This window comes from Gracilinanus agilis, chromosome 1 (assembly GCF_016433145.1).
Source record: "Gracilinanus agilis isolate LMUSP501 chromosome 1, AgileGrace, whole genome shotgun sequence".
Taxonomy (NCBI): domain Eukaryota; kingdom Metazoa; phylum Chordata; class Mammalia; order Didelphimorphia; family Didelphidae; genus Gracilinanus; species Gracilinanus agilis.
The window spans coordinates 503887084-503910430 of NC_058130.1; the positions used below are offsets into that span (position 1 = coordinate 503887084).

Sequence of the window (23347 nt, forward strand, 5' to 3'; positions counted from 1 at the left end):
ACTATTCTCCTAGTCACCTTGGCTTGCAACCTAAATGTCACACAATTCCTCACTCTCACTCCCCATATCCAATTAATTGCTAAATCCTGATGTTTCTATCTCCATAACACCTTCATAACATGCCTCCTTCCTTACTCTTACACTGCTACTACACTGACACAAACCCTTATCAAATCACAGCTGGATTATTGCAGTAACTGAGATTCAACTCAGGTCCCCTTACCCCGAATTTAGTGTTCTTTCTACCACAATGTACTTCAGAGGAAGCAGCAATTTCCATGAATTGGAGTTGTATTGAAGTTTCATGGAGAAGGTGAGATTGGACTTGAGATGTAAGGATTGATAGGATTTAGATAAGTGGAGAGAAAAAGGCGAGGATTTTATGTATGAGTGTTATATACAGAACTGCAGAGAAAAGAAGGTTCTTGGGATGCTCAAAGGCCAAGTCCTTCAGAAGAAGTAGAAAGTTTATGGTGGTTGAGAATGTAAAATCATGCAAGAGAAGTAGTTCAGCATCAGATTTTAGAGGGCTTCAAATGCCAACTTGAACAGTTTTTTGCTTTTATTCTATGAAAAATTGAAACAACTTTATTCTATAAGCAGTTGAAACAACTTCTCTAAGCATATACTAACCTAAAATGTGACTTATTTTAAAGTCTAATTTGTGAGTAGGACAAATTTGTGATGGACTACTAGTAAAGAATATTATTTTTATTACTTTTAAGCAAGTGTGCATCTTAGATGGAGAAAAAGATCATTTCTAAAAGTACTGTGAGGCAATAAATATATTTTATTGATCCACAAGGCTGATTAAAGTAATGTTATTGTGTATATTCCAAATGTTTGTATTGAGATAAAATCACTGCGTACACCAGGTTCTAAAATCTGAACCCAAATCTTTTTGACTACATTTTCTCAGCTGTATTTCAAAAATACTAGTTTCTTAATCTGTATCATTCAATGTTTGATTTTCTAAACTTAAGGGAAAGATAAGAATTATTTCTATGTTTTTCAGATAATTCCATATATTTTGCTTCTTCTCAGATATTTACTCCTACATAAATTTGTACTTTTGATGATAACTTTCAAAAGCTATAGCATGTGCATCAGAAACTTGGAGGCAAATAAATTGTCAACAGTGACACAATGGTGATAGAATAAAACCTGGGCTTCAACCACTCATGGTTTTTATAAGAAGCTATAAAAAGTCATGTATAATTGCTAGTTCTAGCAAACACCAGGATAAGTGACTATCATTTTTTTGATAGTGAGAAAAAAGTTTAGGAGTCTGAATCAGGTACATTTAACCACCTAAGGTTTGTACACTGAAATATTTCCTTTGGGGACACATAAATACACATATACATGTATAATACATGTATATATGTGTGTTTCTATGTATATATACATGCACACATAATGGTATGTGTATATGTGTATATTGTGTGTATATACTTAATATGGGTGTTATGTATATACTCATACTCTCACACATGCATGTATCCGTATATTTTTATATGCATATATCCATCTTCACTGTATACTGTGTGTTGAGTGGACCTCTGAGTTATTAAGGTTACCTGTGTCCTCTTAAAAGAAGTAAAAATATAAATGAAGCCACATTTCTGTTATCAGTCTTCTATGAGATGTAAGATGAGCTACTATTATAGTTTTCCTACAACATGCATGGCTGTGACATGGTGTTTAACAGTGTTAAGCTTATTGCGTCTTAACTAAACATGTCTGAAACAAACGATGACCCTCCCGTCTTTGTGATAGTAAAATGGCTCTCTGATGTGATCCTCTGGACTTGAAGCATTAAGTTAATTTTCCTCTGGATCTCTGAGCTGCATTCTTTCTTCCCCCTGCGGAAACCCTGTGAGGAATACAGCTTTTGACCGAATGACAGAGCATGGAGGGTGAGATAAGATGCATTAAATTAGAATATGACAAAAAAGCCTATTTAAATATTTGTCACAATGGCATGTTCAACTCAGGAAGTGAAGGCAAACCAATGTAGAGATCTGATATTTTGAAGAGAAATTTGGTAAAACACCCAGATCACTTTCACACTTTGAAAGGATAAAATTGAAGGTTTGACATGAACAAATGTAGTCTCTGAATTAGGGATTCTTTTCTATAATATGTAATGAAATCTCTTCTTGGTTACCTTTATTTTAACATGTAGATTTTGCTTTTTAAAAGTTCTCTATCTTATGTCAGATTATCAGAACAAGTAAGGTTGCAAATAAGAATAGTCTTCTTTGAAAAAGAATTAAAAAGGTGGGAAGGTGAAAGGAAAGGCTCTATAATTAAATTTGTTATGTTTATATCATATTTCTAACTACTTCTTTCTTGTTTTTCTTTTCCTTTTTGGAAGACCACAGGATAATTGGAAAAACTTGAAGTTCAGGGATTTTGATTCGAGTCCTAGTTTTGCCATTTACTAGCAATCTTGACTGCTTTGGTTAAAATACTTAAACCTTTCTTAGTACAGGATAAATCTAAGCTGTCATTTTTAGTATGACATTGTTAGCATCCATAAAAAAATTCGGAATAGTGAAGGTACAATTTAAATCATAAAATGATGTTTCCAATTAAAGCAGAAATATATTAATTTTTTGAAAAAGACAGTAAAGTGATACTTTGTTCCTGCATTTTAATCATGTTAACACATTGTGTGATTCTTTTTTTTTTTTTTTTGAAGAGAAGGATGGATAAATACCTGATAGTTACCTTTTTTAAGTTGAATTTTATTATGCATTTTACTATGGGGCATAGAGTGCACCAGTCTCCGATGGGGTTAATCTAGCTACATAAATTTCCATGCTGTGTATGATAGTAGTAAAGCTTGTGATCCCTTGATCTTTGATTAGATCTGAGCTAGTAAATATCTTGTGATTAATCAAAATGGGTTGTTCTGCATGTAGTATAAGTCACCTTCACAGATGGGCTAGAGCATCAGAGTTCTTCATGAATATTTGTTTTAATCCATTCCAAACCAGACTTGCTTTGTGTTTCTGTATTTAAATCGGATTTAGTCAGCCAAAAGACAGTACTAGGAAGAAATTGTAACTTGAGGCTTTGAATAGTAGGACAGGAGGTTGAAGAGAAAGAAACATTTTCATTCTCCATGGATATTTTATGTAATTTTTATATGTGAAAATGTAGATTTATAGACTTTATAGTTAAATTTAAGATATAGCCCTATTAATATTTTTCTTTTACACTGAACATGTTTTCACAGTTAGAGAAAAAAAATTTTTTTTGTAAAGCATCTGTGGAGACATGTATTAGTGAAAATAGCAGGTATTTTTGAAATTGAATTCTTCTTATTTTTAGTGGCATAAGTAGCTCTGCTTTCACATCTTCTAAATCTAGGACTAGAGTTTTTTCTTCTCCTCTGATTTAGTCAATTACATTTTTGCTAACAAGGTATATTATCTGTTGATAGCCAAAACATTAGGCATCTGAGAATGGAAGCACTGTAAGATATTTGTGTATCTGTGGCTGTTATCTCTAGAGAATAGTTTTGCCCATTCCCACTGAGCTGCTCAGTCGATTAATTAGACAGACTTTTTGATAATATTGATAAGGAGACTGACTGAAGTGAAAATCAAGGAAGTATGATGTGGTGGAATAAATTACTGAGATAGAACCAGAGGCGGTTTCAGTTTTGCATCTGTCACCACCTGAGTGATGTCGGGCAAGCCACTTACTAATCCTATATACTCAATCTTCTCGTTTGCATTATGGAGAACATGGCAAATTTCTTCTAAGGTCCCTTCTATATTTAGTATTCTTTGATTAAACAATGCATTGAAAAGTTGTATATGTAAATAAAGCAAAAGCTTTGTCAAAATTTTCTGTTGCCATCCTCCATTGTGATTCAGAGAAGGCATAGAGAAGAGGAAAGAAGAGAGTGAATATTGGTTTTTTCAAATAAGAGAGTATGGATTCAAATCTCTGATTGGGTACATGACAGTAGGCAAGTCATTTCACCTCTGCTCATATGCAAAATGAAGTTGTTAGAGTAAATGACATCTATAGTGATGTTAGCTTCAAATCTTAAACTATCCTTCAATTGTTTTTTATCATAATTAACTTTTGTTTACATTCGGAAGGATAATAATCTGGATAATGCTTAACTAAATTGGTTATTAAATAATAATAGACTTTAAGTCTCATTGTTTTTATTATTCCCAAAGTCTAGCTTTAAAATATGAGTGAAAGCGATATTTGCTTTTTATTATAAAACAAATGATACACATTATGTATATAGTTAAATCTGGGCTCTGGATTCCATATGTGTAAGTAGGTTAATCAGGCTGAATTCATAATATCATAACAACTGGTTGAGAAAAGAAAAAAAATCAAGTCAGTCAATCAGAGGGTCTTGGTCTAAAATCAGTGATTCCCAAAGTGGATGCTACCACCCCCTGGTGGGTGCTGCAGCAATCCAGGAAGGCAGTGATGGCCACAGGTACATTTATCTTTCCTATTAATTGCTATTAAAATTTTAAAAAATTAATTTCCAGGGGGCTAAGTAATATTTTTTCTGGAAGGGGGCAGTAGGCCAAAAAAGTTTGGGAACCACTAGTCTATATGATGGAAAAACAAACATTTTTGTTGCTAAACTAAGACAACCAGCCTAATTTTTATTTGTTTAGATCTTCAATATCACTTCAGTCATAAGCTTAAGAAGTTGTCAGGACCTATATTGCATCAATAAAAATTTGGAATTAGTCCTAGGTGAGGTTTGATGATAGCAGAACCACTGTTATTAAACATGTCTTTATGAATGTCTTCAGTAGCAAAACTATAAATTGACTAAAACGCAAGCCAGTTTTCTAGATATTTGACTTATACAATATCTAATAATGTTTGGTTGAGTTTTTGGCTGAATTGGGTATATGTTTGGGTATTATATAGAAAGATGGGGAGGGAGAGAAGAAAGGAAAAGAAGAATAGAAAGAAGGATGGAAAGAGAAAGGGAGAGGAAAGGAAAAAGAGAAGGAAGAAAAGTAGGAGAAAAGGAAGGTAAGGAAAGATAGGAATGAAGGAAAAGAAGGATCAAAGGAAGGAAGAAGAGAAAGTAACAAAGGAAGGAAATAAACATTTATTATGGAGATGCTATATGTCAAGCACTGTGCTAAATGCCTTTCAAAATTTATCTCATTTGATCCTCAAAACAACCTCATAAAGCACGTACTATTATCGTCCACATTTTATAGTTGAGGAAACTGAGGCATATAGAAATTAAACAACTAGCCTAGTTAAATCATTTGCAACATTACGTTAACTTTAAATATATGAAGGCAAATTTGAACTCATGTCTTTCTGACTCCAGAACCAGTATTCTATTCATCATGCCATCTAGCATATATTCTTAAGACAATATCTGTTAGAGTTTTGTAAATTCAGAGTATTTGCTTCAAATGTTTAAGTGTATGATCATGAAAGCATACATTTAGACCTGAAAGGACTATCTGAGATCATCTAGTCCAGTGGTTCCCAAAGTTTTTTGGCCTACCGTCCCCTTTCCAGAAAAAATATTACTTACCCCCTGGAAATTATTTTTAAAAATTTTAATAGCAATTAATAGGAAAGATAAATGCACCTGTGGCCATCACCGCTCCCCTGGATCGCTGCAGCACCCACCAGGAGATGGTAGAGCCCACTTTGGGAATCACTGATCTAATCCAACTACTCACAGATAATGAAATGAAGGTTCAGAGAAATTGAATGAATTGTCTATGGCTATTCAGATACTGTCTCTGAAAGGCAAATCAAGTCCAAATCAATTAACTTCATCTATAATGTTCTTTTCAGGACCTACTATGATAGTATGGATAGAGCAATGGATGTCATTGAATAATATAATTGGAAGAAGCCTCTGAAATTGTCCAGCTCATCTATGAGCTTCTAGACATCTTTGCTTCATAGACTGACATGTGACTAACTTGATGTCTTTTGTTCTTATTGTTTACATAGGAGACCTGGGGAGCCTCCTTTGATAAATGGCTGGATTCCTTTTTTTGGAGTAGCCTTTAAAATGAAAATGGACCCCTTAAAAAAGATCAAAGAATATCAGAAAAAATACGGAGACTTATTTACCTTATACATTAGTGGTAAGAATTCATTTCATTAATGTTTTCTATACTCATTTTATCATCTTGTTTAATATTATATCTGTACTCATCTTATTTATCAGTTTCTCAATTTTTTCAAAGATGTTCTTTTTACTATTCTATAAGCAAAATAAAATTTTATTTGGTACCATGCTTTCATATATAGAGCTCCCGTTAAAACAAACCATTTTATCGATTGGGGAATTGCTTTAAAAATTATTGTACATGACTATAATGCAAGTACTATACCATAAGGAATAATGAGACTTCCAGGTCACATAAGCCATAAGAGTACTAAACATTATCTCTGGTACTCATCTGGCCACTCAAACTTCTTCAAAACAGAAATTATGCAACCAAAATAAATAAAATTCAGTTGTCTCCATGGCCTAGGACAGTGATGGGCAAGCTTTTTAAAGAGGGAGCCAAAGGAAAGGAAATGCTCATCTGTCAGTCTGTTTCTAAGGCAACTCTTTTGAAGTTTCATTGTATTGTATCCTACTCATTGTATTTGTCAGATTAGGAATAATGTCATACAGCTAGTCAGAATATTTCAGGGGGCCACATCTGGCCCATGGGCCTTAGTTTGCCCATCACTGGTCTAGGACACTAAGAATGCAAAAGAAGATTGAAAAATAAAACCACAAACCCAGGAACTGATGTTCACTGACTCTGAACTTGTTTAGAACCTTTCCTCTACCTCCCATACTAGCTTTAACAAGGCTTTACTAGAAGACAAAAAGACACAAAACTGACTTGCAACAAAACTCATCTCAATGCTTCCATTACCCTTCCATCTATCTAGTGTTGTGGAGACCTCAGCTCCAAGCTGTGGAAATTTAACCTGGGTCTGCTGAGGGGCACAATTCTATCGCACTAGTGCTGCAAAATGGAAACTTCTGGGGCCAGGCCAAAGGACTAAGGAGCAGAGAGGGAATAGCATAGACCACTATGTGGGAGTGTGGAAGGAGGGGGTGTCATATAGAACCCCATTAAGCAAAAGAGTATGGAATCTGGTTGGATCTAATTCTGGTCACCCCAAAATCAGTTGGGATAGAGACATAGGCTGGTAACCATGAATTGCCCTACACAGAAGGGGGCTGAGATGCTTTGAGATCCAACCCATAAAGAAACAATAATTAGGGGGGAGGGAGTCAGAAAGTGAGTGACAAGGAAAATTAATGAGGGAAAATAGATCAAAATTTCAGGAAAAAGAAAACCAGAGACCTTGAATATAAACATAAATCAGTGGGAAGAATAGTAACAAGAAAAGGAAATATGATCTCCAGTTATTGTGAGTTCAGGCATATGTGAATAAATACTTTAAAATGAAGGAAAAGGATACAGTGCTTGATGAGACAGAGAAACCTATGGAATTTGAGAAGATGGTAGAGCTACAACACATTGTTCCTGAGTGGTTCAAAAGAGAAATGAGAATTACAAAAACAGAATTGATGGTCTGGATAGACTAAATAATTAACGAAATAGAAAAATTGGAATATGCAATGAAAAATATATTAAAGAAATAAAAGTGAACAATAGGTTGGTAATGCAAATACACAAAAGGAAAGAATAATCTAAAAGAAGGTAAATAAAAAATAATCACAATAAAAGAAAATATGCTCAGTATGTAAGCAAAACATATAGATTTCAAAGATAGAATGTGTGGAGATAACCTAAGACTGCAAAAGAAATAGATGAATACCTTCCAAAATATAAAATATTCAAACTATCAGAAAACTCAATAGATATATTAACTCAATTAAAGAACTCAATTCAGAAAAGGTAATTGTTCTAGCTGTAAAGGAACTACCCCCCAAAAAATCTCTAGGTACTGATGAATTTACAGAAGAATTCTATCAAACTTTTCCTCCTTTTAGAAAACCTTTACCCTCTGTCCTAATAACAGCTCTAAGACACAAGGGCAAGGCTTAGGTAAATGAGCTTGAGTGAATTGCCCAGGATCACACAGCTAGAAAGTATCAGAGGCCAGATTTTAAGGTAGTTCCTCCTGACTCCAAGCCTGGCACTCTAGCCACTGTGCCACCTAACTGTTCCCAGTCAAACTTTTAAAGAATAGTTAGTACCTATACTTAACAAATTATTCTCAATTATTAAAAAGTAACAATCTTACCAGAATATATCTATGAAAGAAATCCAGTATTGATACCAAAACTAGGGAAATATAAAATACAAAAAGAAAACTATAGGCCAATATCAATAATGAACATCAACTTAAAATCTTTAAATAACTCAAAAACTTAAAAAAATTAAAATAAAAAACACTATAGTGATTTATCCAAAAAAATCAGTTATTATAATCTTATGGAATTTATACAAAGGATTCAAACATGGTCAACATTAGGAAAAAATAAGCATAAAGTCTCTTCTTAAAAACTAAAACATAAAAAAATCACATGATCATCTCAATAAAACCATGAACAAAAAAATACTCTTTTATGCTATAAACCCTACAAAGTTTAGACATAGAGGCTTTTTTTAAAAAGGTAAACATCTATAAATATAAAAACATCTATCTAAAATCACAAGCAAGCTTCATATTCATAGGAAACACATTAGAAGTTTTTCCAGTAAATACAGGAGTGAAGCAAGGATGTCCACTATTGTTTAATATTGTTACAAAAATGCTAGTAGCTGTAATAAGTCAAGAGAAAATAATTAAATAAGAAAGATAGGTGAAGAGAATTTAAAACTATTCCTGCTTGCTGACAATATGATAATTCACTTAGAATATTCTAGGGAATCAATTAATTAGATGCTTATCTCAATGAGATAAGCGTCTGCAAATTTAAAGGCTACAAAATAAATTTTCAAAAATCAACAGCATTTCTGTATTATAATAATAAAATACAAGGAGCAGTGTGTTTATAGAACACATACAGTACAACATTCATATAAAGGGAAATCCTATTTCCAATGACTACAAAATTAAATTGAGTATCAACCTTCCAAAGCATACAAAAGATTTGTATGGCGTCTTGTACCTATATCGATTCAAATATAAAGTGCCTTTAAGAAAATAAAGAATAATACAAATAACTAGAGGAATTTTCAATGCTCATGGCTAAGCTATAACAATATAATAAAAAAATTACAATATTTCCAAAATAAATTCATAATTTTAATGCTATGCTAATCAAATTACCATGGGTATATTTATAGAACTTGAATAACAAAATGCTTTTGGAAAAACAAAAGATCTAAAATAACAAAGAAGATAATGAAAAAAGTAGGGCAAAAGGGAATAGCTCTTCTAGCTGTCAATTAGATAGCAGCAACCATCAAAATCATCTAGTTTTGGTTATAGAATAGATAAAGCAATGGAACATTTTAGACAAGCGAGTCTTAGAAACAACAATAACATAGTTTTGGTAAAGTGGAAAATGTAAAATTTCCAGGCAAAAACTCTTTCTTTAATTAAAAAAAAAACTGTTGGGAAAATTGGAAAACAGTTTGGGAAAAATTGGGCTTAGATCAACATATTACACCGTATTACACAATACATTCCAATTCTCAAAAGAACTGCAAAGTATTCATAACCATATAAAAATGTTCCAAATCACTAATAATAAGATAAATGAAAATCAAAATAACTGAGGTTTTGCCTCACACCTTACAAATAGGAAAAAAGGGGGGAAATGGCAGTAATCAAGTTTTGAAGGCTATTTGGAATTATATAAATAAAATGACTAAAATATTCTTCTCTGGGATGGATTTATTAGCGTATAAGTCCAACATTACACACCAATAAATCCATCCCATAAGAAAGTCTCCATCTGATCCAAATATGCCAACTTTTTTGTGATAGCTAGGAATTAGGTACAAAGTAGATACCAATTAATGGTGAATGGCTAAACAAATCATGGCCTATGAATGTAATGAAATTCTACTGTGCTATCAAAAATAATATGATATGCTATCAGAAATAATATGATGAAATACAGAGAAGCATGGAATTTGAACTGATGCAATGGGAAGTAAGCAAAGTCAAGAAAACAACAAAAAAGTAACTACAACAATTTAAGTGGAAATAAGTGACACACCAAAAAATGTTAGTGAAAAAAATTATGAAAAATCAAGTGGGACTCAAATGAAGAGATATGAGAAAACATCCCCATCATGCCCCTTTATGGCAGTGGGAGATCCACAGATGTTACAGATGGCATATGCTTTCAGACTTTCTCAATGTATCAATCAGTTGTGCTGACTTTTCCCTCTTCTATAAATAGTACTCTTTGTTACTTGGGATTGCTCTTGCAGAAGGGGAGGAAGAGGGATAAATGAGATATCATAGTGATGTAAGATACAAAAAAAATCAATAAAAATGTTTAAATGAAAGTATATGTAAGATGAATACAAAGAAGTGTGGAAAAATTCTTATGAACGGATACAATGTTAAGGAAGTAGAACCAAGAAAATAATATACACAGTGGCTACAATGATGCAAATAGAAAGAATAACCAAATCCCCCCAAATAAAAACAAATATTGCAAAAATATAAAGATCAAACAGGACTCAAATGAAGAAATATAAGAAAGAACTTAATTTTTCCTTTTATAAGGGTGGGGGTTCCACAGGTATTACACATTTCATGTGTATTTGGACTTTTTCAATATATTGATTAGTTTTGATGACATTTTTTCCTCTCTAAAAAAATACTGTTTGTTATATGGGATGACTCTCTGAGAGGGTCCCTTGGGATAATTCTTGTGCTAGAAGAAATAGAAAATATCAATAAAATTTTATTTTAAAAAAGAACGAATGAATGTGAAGAATTCAGAGAAACACAAGATATTGGTCATGATTTGGAAGCTGTTTAGACCTTGCAAAACGAAATAAGCAGAACTAGGAAAACAATATATACAATTAACATAATAATGGTAACAGATATAATTATAATGACAAATCTTGGTCCCCTACTAGAGATGAGAAAGTATCTCTCCCTTCTTTGCAGAAATAGTGGACTTAGTGGGCAATATTGTATATACTATCAGAATTAGTTGTTATCTTGGTCAGTTTTGCTAAACTACTTTTCCCCCCTCTCTTTTTTTTATCCTTTGTGTCAAGGGATCACTTTATGGATAGGGTAGCAGAGAGATGGGAAGGCATATTTGCAAAAGAAGGTGATACAGACAAAAAAGAGAAATTTAAAAAACTTACACTGCTGTTTCTCCAAATCATTACTAAGATTCATGAAGAGTTAGAACTAGAGGATAGTGGAGTTAACAGAGCTCTCTGAATTGAAAATTAAAGAGTGATAGAATTTTTTTTTCTTTTTCACTTCAATAGGTAAACGATGTTGGGGTAGTTAAATTGTATCATCTCTACATACTCAAATATTGCTAGACCAATTTCGCTAAGACTGAAAAACAACACTTTCTGGGCTTGTTTTTTCTGTTTTCTTTGTTTTCCTTTAAGATTTATCTCCCCATCTTATCCAGGCTAGAAGTGTAGGAGCTTCTCATAGGCCCAAACTGATTTATTCAGGAGCTTTGACTCACTCTATTTCTCACCTGACTTAATTTTCTCCTCTTCAGGCAACTTTGTAACCTCCTCCTCCTGAGGGTTCACTATATTAATGCTGAATTTAGTTTAGGTACCCAGCGGGAATTGCTAATCAAAGCCCTGAACATGGGAACTCAAGGGGTTCTCAGTCTTTGGCTTTCTAGATAGCTGAAATTACAGATGTATGCCACCACATCGATATTTTTTGCTATCTTAAATCTTATCCAAAGTAAGAGGAAAATAATGGATGAAACATATGCTGTGAAAGGGATGAAGAGAAATAGAAGTTTGTTCCTGCCTTTTGGCTTTTTGGTTGTGTTGGCTAAAGCTCAGGAAAATGACTCAGTCCTCTCTAGGCTACACTCCAGATTTTCTTTATCATATTCCAGAAATTTCTTCATCCTGGAAACTCATTCTGGAATTCATTCCTTGGAAGTAGCTTCCATACCTATGGCATCTCTGTCTGATTAGATGTCCCTTCTCAGAACCTTCATTTTAAGGAGAGTGCCCTGGCTAACCAATGTCTCATTCCTCTGCATGCCGCATTCTGAATTTTATCTACCAAACTCCAGAAATCTCTTCATTTTGCAAGCTCATTCCTGTCCTGGAATATATTTATTGGAATTACATTCTATCTCTGTGGCCTCTCCCAGAGCCTGCATTTAAGGAGAGGGTCCAGACCAGCCATACAGTTAAGACTGCTCTCTGGATCTACTCTACCATGCTCCTATACCTTTCTCCCCACTTCATCCTCTCTCCCTTTTTAGCTTTTATGTGTTATCTTCTCCCCATTAGAATGTATGTTCCTTGAGGTCAAAGCTATTCTCTTTTTTTGAAGCTCATTTATATTTCTAGCACTTAGCACATTTCCTACCAAAACAAGCAGTAAATAAATGCTTATTGGCTGATTGACTTGGAACAGTTCATTAGGAATCAGAATCCAGAAATTTCTTCTCCATGCATTTTTCTTACTAAGGAAATACTCAGAAATTTTTCAAGAAGGTAATTTGAACAGTTTTTAACTTAAGACTTTCAGTGATGCACATCAGAATAAAACTGAATGAGATAGATGGCTCAGTGGATAGAGAGACAAGGTCATGTGTTCAAATTTCACCTCAGATGCTTCCTAGCTGTGTGACCCTGGGCAAGTATTTTACCCCTTACTGATCTTCTGCTTGGAACCAATATTTCATATCAATTCTAAGACAGAAGGTAAGGGTTTAAAAAAGAAGAATAAAATGGAAAGGAAAACATTTTTACTCACAATGACAGCTGTGTCAAAGGAAGGAAATTCCTCAGCTTTCATATTGAAATTGTTTTGTATGCACCAATAATGAAAACAATATTCATGAAACCTCAAACTGATATTTTGGTTAGAATAGCTAGTTCTCCAGACATACAGAAAAAAATAGTCTTTATTATTATTATTTTTTAAACCCTTGTACTTTGGTCTATTGTCTCATAGGTGGAAGAGTGGTAAGGGTGGGCAATGGGGGTCAAGTGACTTGCCCAGGGTCACACAGCTGGGAAGTGGCTGAGGCCGGGTTTGAACCTAGGACCTCCTGTCTCTAGGCCTGACTCTCACTCCACTGAGCTACCCAGCTGTCCCTTTATTATTATTTTTTTAAAGATCGGGTCTCCTTATGATGTCTTAGCTGTAAGTACTGATGAATGAGGGCAACATATGACAAAATCACTGCCCACATGTATGCTTGCCAGATGCTAGCTATCTATGACTAGTTTGAGTGGTTGGTATATGACATGTCCAGGGATAGCTTAGAGTATGCACATTTTGGGAGACACTTAAACTTATCCGGGGCCTTGAGAATGCAGGGCATAATTGTCCTTAATTGGACCCTTCTTAAAAAACTCATCCCCGATTGATAATGATCCCTATTCCCAACCTCCAGCACGCTGAGAATAATAGGAAGAGATGGCACAAGTAGAATATGATAGAGGGTTAAATGATTTGGGATCCTTGTGTTTCACAGGGCACCTGAAATATGCCTTGTAAATTGTTATGGCTTCCAGAAGCAAGGAAGAAGCTGCCTTCTCTTCATAGTTCCAAGGAGAGGGGCAGTTGTTAAAAATAAAATTCTGTTAGAGTTTTTTAAAGAAAGGCTGGTCACACAGTAGATGAGCATGGGATTTTAGATCTGCTCCATCTCCATCTGGAGCTGATTTGCCATTCCTTTAGGCAACATGATACGCCCCTGCTCCCATATTGATTGTTTACCATATTGTTTGCAGATTTAATGCAGACATCTCATCACCTTAACCCACTGCAGCTCAGCAGGCATGAGTTCAAGAGATAACACCAGCTTTAGCATCCCAGTAGTAGGAATTACAAGTGTGCACTACCACTCCCAGCTTTACTTTTTTTTTCCAAGTTTGAAAAAGAATATGACTTAATAAGACATTGCTTACTTTTATATCTCCTCTCCCCATTCTCCTTTAATACAGGCCATTTAGGTTTTTTGGTGCCCTACTAAGTGACAATGCTCCAGCTCTGCCCTCATACATCAAGAGTAGAAGTAACAATCCTCAAATCCTTTCTGGAAGTCTATCAGGTTGAAATACAGTTTCTTAATAGTGCCTGATAACACAGAGAGTCAAGATTCCTCTGACCGTGGATGTAAATGAAATTGCCTTTAGGTGGGAAAATCTAACAGAACAAGTCAAAATGGCAAGGCAAAATACAGAAGCATTTTATTACCTCGGGTTAAAATACACATAGTTGTAATGCATGAGTGGGCCAAAGACTTCCATAATAACTGAGCTTTTGTCCACACAATGACAAAACTAGTCAACTGGTTGTAAAAATAACCAAAGCTTTTGATTGTCATCAAGTAGACAGAGCAACTAACTAAATGAATTTTTCACTTCTCCAAATGTTGTGGCATTGTATTGACACATTCTTACTGGAATAACAAGGAAGTCATGAATATGAAGCCTACTTTTGTTTACTTTAGGGAAAAAAAAAGTGCCAACAAAAATCTTCAGTTGGTTCTTAGTGAGACTAATGCTGACTTTTAGTATGTGATGGGAATAATATATGTAGCTGAAAGAACTTTCATGATTTTATATGAAATACTTCCCTATTCCCTTAGTCCCATTTGTGAATATATGCATTATCAAAAACTTGTATTAATGTATATTGTCCGAATGAAAAATTTGCAAAGTAGTTCATTTGGAAAATTTGGAATGATGAGCACAGTTTCTGCCCTTGCCCCATAATAGTCAAATGATTTCTTCAGTTGTACTTTTTTATGTGATGAACAAATGATTGTCATACGAAAAAGTCACAAGGGACACGGATGTCATCTTAATAAAGAAATTAAAAGGCACATCTTTCCATGAGAAACAATGTAAATTTCTGACCTGTCGTAGAAAATAGTTCTCTAATTGGTTTTGTGTGGTGGTGCAGCAGAATCGTTTTCCCTAAACGTCACACCAGAGAAGCAGTACTGTACATCATTGTCAACAGTTCACTGAAATCTTTCTAATAAGAGGATGATTACATAAATGTGATAGTCTTCAAGAGAAAATAAAAGTCATTTCTAGATTTCTAATATTCACTCAACCAACATTTTTCTTGGTGATAAAAAATGCATTGAAGACTCAGCTGAGCAAGAACTTTAAGAAATTTAAAAGCTTTTTTGGGAGAACTTTTAACATTAGAATATTATAAAATATGTGGAAAAATATGAAATAGTTAATAATTTATCAATCAAAGATTTTTAATGACTGGCTTATTAAATAAAGAAAACATTTTGCTTTTTGTAGTAGAAAAATTAAAACTGAAGATATTTTATTCAATATGTGATCAGTTGTTTAATGAGAGACATCTATCTTTAAATTCAGATGATAAACTCAATTCTTAGATTAAGTTCATATAAACTATTTAATAATATCCATCATTAGAGCCCACACAGATTTTTTTAAAATCACAATTACTTATGTCAAAATAATTTTGACAGTCATTTGAATACTGATTTCAACATTGTGCTTTCATTCATTGACATTTTTCATATTTTAATTTGTTACAAGAAAAAAACTTTAAAGAAGAACTTCCTTGATCTTCCCTATTAATTATTATGATCTTATCTTTTTCATTGAGGTTCAGATAAAAGCAGTCTTCGGGCAATTCACTATCTACTTATTACTGTTTTACAGAGATGGCTATGTGTTACTGTATGTAGAGTATAGGACTTGAAATTAGAAAAATCTCAGTTCAAATCCTACCTCGGGCACTTATTAGAAGTCTAAACACTAAGCAAAGTTCCTGAGCCTCTCTGTGCCTTAGTTTATTCATTTATAAAATGAGGATGATAATAGTACCTACCTCACAAAATATTTGTGATGATCATTGGAAACTTGAACTTTAAAATGCTATATAAATGCTAGCTATTATATTCAATACTCTGATGCACAAATGGACGAAATAGATGCTTCTTATAATCAAATAAAATAATTAGGACATAAGCTTTTCCTTTGTCATTTTACTGAAATCATTCTTGTTCCCTCTCCAAGAGCAGCCAAAACAATGAAGTTGATATCCCTTTCATCTTGTTCTCCTCAGATGGGTTTCTATCCTTGGAAAAATATTTTTTCTCCATGGAGCTTGGATACTACAAATGCTTTAGAAAGCAGTAGCTATTAAAATTGTTTCCAAAGTTTCATGAATCAGTGCTATGTCCAGGCTCTTTTTGGTGCTAGTTCAGTCTATCAGATTGTTCTTGGTTCTAGTAGTTATGGGTTGAATTGATCAGGATACTTTGAGTCCTATATGTGTAGTATGGGAATGCCTGTGGTTGCCTTTTGGACTCTGACAGTGAGCTTTTTATTATATAATTTTAAATATCAGATATATGCCTTGCTTTATGTATTTGGTAGATGTTAAATTTTTACAGCCTACAGTGATATGTTTATTGAATTGCTTCCTCTGTTGCCTTGCATAATCTTCATTATCCCCTAAAAAGGGTCTTGATAAAAATAGCCCTTCTGTAATTTCTGGTGCTAATGGTCTCCTCCTGAATTGTTATCACAGATTCCTTTATTTCCACAAATAAATCCACGTCTCATCCATTTGTTAATACTTTGTCAGAATATCATTAAGTCCACGTGGACAACAATCAACCAAGGCTTTTTAATGTCTTCTATATCTTAGTCATTAATCTGAGAATATCTTTTCAGTTATCTTACTCTTTTTTGGCATGGAAGTGTTCATCTTTCTCTAGGTACTTTAATGTGATGGAAGCTGTGTTTCCCTGATATTGCAGAGGTTTTTGTTAGCATATTTTCCAAACACTTGTAGTACATTTTAGTTCTGAAAATGAACATTAAGACGACTGTTACAGAGGTATAAATTGCTTTAAATGTGTTCTTCCCACTCAGCTTCCACTTCAGAATTCCAGTCCCTACACAAATTCAGCCACAACCTTTTCTTTGATATCTTTATGTTCTGCATCTCTTGAGTGGAAAAGACCAAAGCATATTAGGTATTATTTGATCCTTTCAATCAACGTGACTTCCTGGATTTAAGTTAGAAGCCTTTATTTTCTATCTTTCCTTGGTAAGAATGTTGAGATTTTTACCTATGTCCAGTTCAAATGAAATTTTGGTATCACTGAAGAAAGATTAAATGTGAAGGAGCTATGTATTTTATTCTTGGTGGAGACATATAATTTGTTATCCATATATATCAAGAAATTAATAAGATATTTTATTTGTTTCTGTCTTTAATTTGAAAGCCACACTTTTATTTAGGAGAAATGATAATGAATCTAAACCTAGTTAGAACCATAACAGCCTTAAACTGTATGCCTGAAAAGTGTTGTGTTTTATATTAATCATTCTGGAAATTAATTTGCTAGTGATATGCTTTGAATAGAGAACTGCTTTCCATGTGGATATCAAAGACTCTTACATTCTAATTATATTTGGATCTGTTTAATAGATTTGCAATACATGTATAATAGGGTAAAACTGAGTCAGTGGTTTTATAATATTAAACAAAAGCAGTACCTACATTCCTATGCTTAGAAGAAGCTTGTTGAATAATTACCAAATTGATGATAAATTGTTCTGTACAACCCTTTCACTTTGGGTGATGTTCTTTTATCTCATCAACAAAGATGTTTTCTTGTATTTTGACATATTTTTTGAGATACAAACAGGACAATTTTTGTATGAAGTATATAGGAACATGCGATTGGGCCATATTTAGAGAAGTCATTGCTGCTTTGATCCTTTGGTAATAGGCATGTGATATATTATCTTAAGATAGCATGTTGAGACTTCCAGGTTAAGATGGTGGCACAGTAAAAGCAGCTGCTTAACCTCTCCTAACCCACACATATAGAACTCCTCAAGAGGACATAAAAACAAACCCAGATGAAAAAAGGGACCCCACAACAGGGTGCATCATTGAAGGTATGTGGGATCAGGGCATTTCCACGCTATAAGGAGGTGAAATAGCTCTCACTAAAATGCGAACTGAGCAATCCCCCCTCCATCCCCACACCACCTACAGTGTCAAAACCAGTGCACAAGAGTTAGAGCAAGTTTGGTGCATTCATTAAGTTCCTGGCAGCTACCTGGGGTCACCAGGGCCTGCTCCTAAGAGCAGCAATACTTAAGACCCCAAGAGGCTAAAGAACTGGACTTTGAACACAGACCTTGAGCTCAGGCTGAGACTTTGAGCTCAGATGCAGACCCTGAGCACAGGTGTGGACCTTGGGTAGGGACTCAGTGCAGAGGGGTGCATGACTGTGGAAGCAGCTGCTTGATTCTGAGAACAACTAGACTTGAGACCTCAGGAGCCTAAAGAGTGCAGACCAACCCTGGGCTGAGGATAAAACTGAGAGGATTCATGGTGCTGTGACTTAGAACAAAGATGCTCCACAGCTCAATAGGATAGGCAGAAAGCCTGTCTGCCTCACCCAGACTTCTGACTGAGAAAGAAATAATAATAATGGCAAGCCAGTCACAAGAACCTCAAAAGAGAAAGATCAAGAAGAAATCTTTAATACTCATCAACTTTTACACAGAAAAAATCCAGACAACAGAGCAAACAGCAGAGTAGAACAAACAAGTAATCACATCCAAACCTTCCCAAAATAAAAATTGGTCACAAGATCTTGAAGAGTTCAAATCTGAGATCCTGAGAAAGATGGAAGAGATTTGGTGAGACTAGTGGGAAATAGCTCAAAAGGAAATTAACAGGTTAAAAGACAGAAAATCCCAATTGGAGAAAAATGCCCCAAAATCAAACAAAATGGTAAGCAAATTGGAGACCAAAATTAAAAGGCCGGAAAACAGGATAGAACAAACCAAAAATGGAAATCATCAGATTATAACAGAAAACCAGTCTCTAAAGACCAAAATTGGGCAAGTAGAAGCCAATGATCTCTCAAAACAGCAAGAACAAATGAAGCAAAGTCAAAAGACTGAAAAAAATAGAAGGAAACATGAAATATCTCACTGAAAAACTGACAGATCAAGAAAACAGGTCTAGAAGAGACAGTTTAAGAATCATTAGTCTTCCTGAAAAAGCAGAAATTAATAGAAATTTGGACTCCAAACTACAATAAATTATCCAACAAAACTGCCCTGAAGTTCTACAAGAAGAGGGTAATATAGACATTGAAAGGATCCATAGATAACCCTCTACACTAAACTCTGAAAAGACAACCCCCAGGAATATAATAGCCAAATTCAAGAGCTTCCAAGTAAAAGAAAAATTTTACAAGAAGCCAGAAAGAGACAATTCAGATATCAAGGAGCACCAATCAGGATCACACAGGATCTGGCAGCCTCCAGAGTACAAGACCTCAAGGCTGGGAATATAATATTCAGAAATGCAAGAGGACTGGGTCTACAACCAAGGATCACCTACCTATGAGAACTGACTATATACTTCCAGGGGAAAGTTTGGGCATTCAACAAGATAGAAGATTTCCCAGTATTTGCACAGAAAAGACCAGGACTAAATGGAAAGTTCGATATCCAACCACAAAAACCAAGAGAAACAGGAAAAAGGTAAATAAGAAACAGAGGGGAAAGAAAGAAAACTTTTATTTTTAAATTTGCCTCTTTAAGTGCTTCAATAAGATCACATTATTTGTATTCCTATATTAAGAAATGTTGTGTGTAATTTTCAAAAACTATATTCACTATTATAGTAATTAGAAGTATTCATAGGGAGAGGTTGGAGCAGTAAATGGTCTAAGATGATATGGGGGGAGAGGGATGAATAGTAGATGTAGCCAAGAGAAACTTGAATGAATAAGAAAAATAGGATATCCTTTGCCACACAAAGAGGGCATGGGAAGGGAAGGGAATGAATGCTATTATAAGAAGGAGAGGAAGAGAGCATTAAGAGGTAAAATTTAACCTTACTCTCAGTGGAATTAACCCTGGGAGGGAAGAGTAGCTCTATCCATTGGGATATAGAATTCTATCTAACCCTACTGAGAAAGTCAGAAGGGATAAAGCAAGGGGAGCAGGGGAGTGCAGCAGCCAAAAAAAGGGAGGGGAGGAGAAGGGGGAGGGAATTCCTTAGGCCTTAAAAAATAAAAAGATGAGAATGATAAGGGAGGGGGTAGAAAGGGAAGTAAATCAAGGAAGGGGACAAGGGAGACTGGTTTAAAACAAACCATTGGTTTGAAAGGAAATAGTGTAAGAAGAAAGGGTAGAACTAGGAGAGGATACCAAAATGTTGGGAAATACACAACTGATAATTATAACTCTGAATGTGAATGGGATGAATTTGCCCATAAAACGGAAGCAAATAGCAGAGTGGATTAGAAACCAAAATCCTACCATATGTTATCTACAAGAAACATATATGAGGTGGGTGGACATACCCAGGTTTAAGGTGTAGGGCTGGAGCAAAATCTTTTGGGCTTCAAATGAAAAAAAGAAGGCAGGAGTGGTGGTCATAATCTCTGACAAAGCCAAAGTAAAAATGGATCTGATCAAAAGAAACAGGGAAGGTAATTACATCCTGATAAAAGGCAGTATAGGCAATGAGGAAATAACAGTGCTCAATATGTATGCACCAAATGGTATAGCATCCAAATTCCTAAAGGAGAAACTGGCAGAGCTCAAGAGGGAAATAGATAGTAAAACCATACTATTGGGAGATCTAAATATTCCTCTTTCAGATCTAGATAAATCAAATCAAAAAATAAATAAGAAAGAGGCAAGAGAGGTGAATGAAGTCCTAGAAAATTAGATTTAATAGATATGTGGAGAAAAATAAATAGGGACAAAAAGGAATACACCTTCTTTTCAGCTGCCTGTGGTACATTCACAAAGACTGACCATGTAATAGGGCATAGAAACATTGCAAACAAATGCAAAAGAGCAGAAATAATAAATGTAACCTCAGATCTTAATGAAATAAAATAATAATTAGTAAGGGCACCTGGATAGGCAAATCAAAAACTAATTGAAAATTAAATAATATGATTCTCCAAAACCAGTTAGTTAAAGAAGAAGTCATAGAAACAATCAATAATTTTCATTGAAGAGAATGATAATGATGAGACATCCTACCAAACTCTGTGGGATGCAGCTAAAGCAGTACTAAGGGGGAAATTTATATTCTTGAGTGTATGTATTAACAAATTAGAGAGAGCAAAGGATCAATGATCTGGGCATGGAAATTAAAAATCTAGAAAGGGAACAAATTAAAAATCCCCAGCCAAAGACCAAATTAGAGATTATAAAAATTAAAGGAGAAATCAATAAAATTGAAAATAAAAAACTATTCAATTAATAAATAAGACTAGAAGCTTGTACTTTGAAAAAACAAACAAAATAGACAAAGTACTGGTAAATCTAATTAAAAAAATAAAAGTAGAAAACCAAATCATCATCATCAAAGATGAAAAGGGTGACCCCACCTCTAATGAAGAGGAAATCAAGGAAATCATTAAAAACTATTTTGCACAATTATATGGCAATAAATATAGCAATCTAGGTAAGATGGATGAATATTTACAAAAATATAAATTTCCTAGATTAACATTAGAAGAAATAGAATACTTAAATAATCCCATATCAGAAAAAGAAATTGAACAAGCCAGTTAAAGAACTTCCTAAGAAAAAATCCCCAGGACCAGAAGGATTTACAGGTGAATTCTATCAAACTTTCAAAGAACAACTAATTCCAATACTATACAAATTATTTGACATAAGAAGCAAAGAAGGGGTTCTACCAAACTCCTTTTATGATACAAATATGGTACTGATTCCAAAGGCAGGTAGAACAAAAACAGAGAAAGAAAACTATAGACCAATGTCCATAATGAACATAGATGCAAAAATCTTAATCAGAAAACTAGCAAAATGACTCCAGCAAGTGATCATGAGGGTTATTCATTATGATGAGGTGGGATTTATACCAGGAATGCAAGGATGGTTCAACATAAGGAAAACCATCCACATAATTGACCATATCAACAAGCAAACCAAGAAAAACCATATGATCATCTCAATAGATGCTGAAAAAGCCTTTGACAAAAGACAGTATCCATTCCTTTTGAAAACACTAGAAAGTATAGAAAGTATAGGAATAGAAGGACCTTTCCTAAAAATAATAAACAGTATATATCTAAAACCATTAACAAGCATCAAATACAATGGGGATAAATTAGAAGCCTTCCCAATAAGATCAGGCATGAAACAAGGATGCCCATTATCACCTCTATTATTTAACATTGTACTAGAAACACTAGCAGTAGCAATTAGAGAAGAAAAAGAAATTGAAGGTATTAAAATAGGCAATGAGGAGACTAAGCTAACACTCTTTGAGATGATATGATAGTCTACTTAAAAATTCCTAAAGAATCAACTAAAAAGCTAGTAGAAATAATCAACAACTTTACCAAAGTTGCAGGATACAAAATAAATGCACATAAATCATCAGCATTTCTATATATTTCCAACACATCACAGCAGCAAGAGGTAGAAAGAGAAACACCATTTAAAATCACCCTAGACAATATAAAATACTTGGGAATCTATCTACCAAAACAAACACAGTAATTATACAAACACAACTACAAAACACTTTCCAAACAAATTAAAACTAGATCTAAACAATTAGAAAAACATTGATTGCTCATGGGTAGGATGAGCTAACATAATAAAAATGACTGTTCTACCCAAATTAATTTACTTATTTAGTGCCATACCTATCAAACTTCCAAAAAACTTTTTTACTGAATTAGAAAAAACTATAACAACTTCATTTGAAAGAATAAAAGATCAAGAATATCAAGGGAAATAATGAAAAAAAAAAACATGAAGGAAGGTGGCCTAGCAGTACCAGATATTAAACTATACTATAAAACAGTGGTCATCAAAAACAATATGGTGCTGGCTAAGGGACAGAAGGGAGGATCAGTGGAATAGACTTGGGGTAAGTGACATCAGCAAGACAGTGTATGATAAACCCAAAGAGCCCAACTTTTGGAACAAAAATCCACAATTTGACAAAAACTGTTGGGAAAATTGGAAAACAATATGGGAGAGATTAGGTTTAGATCAACATCTCACACCCTATAACAAGATAAATTCAGAATGGGTGAATTACTTGAATATAAAAAAGGAAACTATAAGTAAATTAAGTCAACACAGAATAGTATACTTGTCAGATCTATGGGAAAAGGAAAATT

General features: G+C 34.1%; 1 protein-coding gene across 1 annotated transcript in view; it reads left to right on the forward strand.

Annotated features, from left to right (window-relative positions):
* Positions 1–5078: 5078 nt before the first annotated feature.
* The window catches only part of LOC123238852 (cytochrome P450 7B1), a gene marked incomplete at its 5' end in the record, with an annotated part of 75921 nt that continues 57652 nt past the window's right edge, over positions 5079–23347 (forward strand). The window contains 2 exons of the mRNA XM_044666102.1: positions 5079–5095; positions 5998–6131. Of these exons, the coding sequence (XP_044522037.1) occupies positions 5079–5095; positions 5998–6131 (151 nt within the window). The remainder of the gene's footprint in view (positions 5096–5997; positions 6132–23347) is intronic.